The sequence below is a fragment of the Penaeus monodon genome, chromosome 26 (genome assembly GCF_015228065.2).
Source record: "Penaeus monodon isolate SGIC_2016 chromosome 26, NSTDA_Pmon_1, whole genome shotgun sequence".
Classification (NCBI taxonomy): domain Eukaryota; kingdom Metazoa; phylum Arthropoda; class Malacostraca; order Decapoda; family Penaeidae; genus Penaeus; species Penaeus monodon.
In genome coordinates, this window is record NC_051411.1 from 38776464 (window position 1) to 38778963 (window position 2500).

The 2500-nt window shown below is 25.5% G+C and overlaps 1 protein-coding gene across 2 annotated transcripts in view; it reads right to left on the reverse strand.

Annotated features, from left to right (window-relative positions):
* The window catches only part of LOC119590146 (tigger transposable element-derived protein 1-like), an 18006-nt gene that overhangs the window by 14303 nt on the left and 1203 nt on the right, over positions 1-2500 (reverse strand). Inside the window, exon 1 of one of the 2 annotated variants that reach the window (XM_037938931.1) lies at positions 2159-2500. This exon is cut by the window's right edge and continues 38 nt beyond it. The exons of the other annotated variant lie outside the window; for it this stretch is intronic. Coding sequence (XP_037794859.1) covers positions 2159-2440 — 282 coding nt within the window. The 5' untranslated portion in view covers positions 2441-2500. The remainder of the gene's footprint in view (positions 1-2158) is intronic. 2 annotated transcript variants of the gene reach the window in all.

Genomic DNA, 2500 nt, shown 5'->3' on the forward strand with positions numbered 1-2500 from the left:
ATAACAATGACAATGATGATGACAATGATGATGATGATGATGATGATGATGATGATGATGATGATAATAATGATAATGATGATTGATAATGATGATGATGATGATGATGTGATGATGATGATGATGATGATGACAATGATGATAATAATAATAATAATAATAATAATAATAATAATGATAATGATAATGATAATAATAATAATATTGATAATAAAATAATAAAATAATAATAATAACAATAATAATAATATATAATACTAAAAACATATAACAATAAAAATAATAATAATAACAATAATAATAATAATAATAATAATAATAATAATAATAATAATATATAATAATAACAATATATAATAATAATATATAATAATAACAATACTCAATAAAAACAGTAATAATATTAACACAGTTCTGCAAGCATTAAGTCTAAAGCTAAAAATACTAAAATAACAGCAAGAAGATATCTCAGACAATATCATACCAGTTATATTCGTAGTAAAAGTAATAGTAATAACAACACTAATAATAAAAATAATTATAATGATAATTCTGACAATGATTCCAACTCATTAGTTTGCCTCGCTGACCCCTAGTGACCTAGTAAGATCTTAAGCTAGAAATACTAAAATTCCTGCAAAAAGGAGTTATCACAAGGATAACATAATGATAATAACAATGTTAATAGTAATAGTAATAGGGTGGGTAATAATAATAATAATAATAATAATAATAATAATAATAATAATAATAATAATAATGATAATGATAATAATGATAATAATGATAATGATAATAATGATAATGACGATATTAGTGATGAAAATAAAATAATGATAATAAAGATGATGATATTGATACTGATAATGATAATGGTAATGTTGCTGTTATTATTATCATTATCATGATAATTATCATAATTGTTATCATTATTATTACTGTTGTTATTATTATTACTATAATTATTATAAGAATTATTTTATTGTTATTACTACCATTATCATCATTACTATTACTGTTATTGTTATCATTATAATTATCATTATTCTTATTCTAGCTAATGTTACCAAGAACAACACACAAGGATAAAGTGGAAACAGACACTGCCATCTTATAGAGCATAAAAATAAGAGTGATAAACAACACAGGTACAATTACAGCAACCTCCTTTTTGCCACAAAATAACAACAATATCCACTGCATGTCACCGCTCATAGAGACTAATCACACAGCCAGAGTTCTTAATGTTACATTTTCTTTAATTTGGCATGAAGTGCTAATAAAGTGATGGGGGGGGGGGGTCAAGGGGTTTGTCCCCTGTCTAAGGAATAAATAGAAGGTAGGAAAGGTTAGGTTTAGTTTTTTTGTTCTCTCTCTCTCTCTCTCTCTCTCTCTCTCTCTCTCTCTCTCTCTCTCTCTCTGGTGGGTGCGTTGCTCTCAGCAACAAATCTCCTTATTCTTATTCTTATAACAATAACATTGGTTATTATTATTATAACAATAATAATAATAATAATTATTATTATTATTATACTGATCATATTAATAATGATGATAATGATCTTAACAATAATGACCATAATAATAATAATGATGATAATGATCATAATAATAATAATTATGATCATAACAATAACAATGATGATAATGATCTAACAATGATGATGATAATGATCTAATAATAATGATAATGATCATAAAAATAATAATGATGATAATTATTATACTAATGATGATGATAATGATCATAATAATAATAATAATAATAATAATAATAATAATAATAATAATAATTGTTGTTATTATTATTATTATTATTATTATTATTATTATTATTATTATAATGAGGATGATAAAGATCATAAAAAATGATAATGATGATAATTATCATAATAATAATAATGATGATAATGATCATAATGATGATGATGATAATGATGATGATGATGATGATGATGATAATGATAATGATAATGACAATGATTATAATAATGATGATAATGATCATAACAATAATAATGTTGATAATTATTATTATAATAATGATCATAATAATCATAATGATAATAATAATACCACCTCCCCATTCTAATACCATACCCATCCTTACAATATGAGACATTTCCCCTCTAATAACAACTTCTATTACAATAGTTACTTTTAGTTTTGGAATATGTTTCGATGGAATAGCATCCTTTTTCACGTTTCTCAAGCGTCGAGGAACTGGCAAATTCAGCATTTCGTATTTCAGATTTCGTTCGTAGTCTGTTTTCTCAAAATGGATACTGCAGATTCTTGCTGTCAAAAAGTTCACTCTTTTGTTCCCACATAACACGACCCACTCTTTTCTTGCCCTTTTCTCCTTGGGAAATCGGTGATAAACGACATCTTTGGGGCGGTCCCACGTATTACACCCAACCACTGAACATGTGCTGGGCATTGCGGCTTTGGCAATCGCCAGTTACTCCCGCGAGTGAAAGAGAGGGAGAGAGAGAGAGAG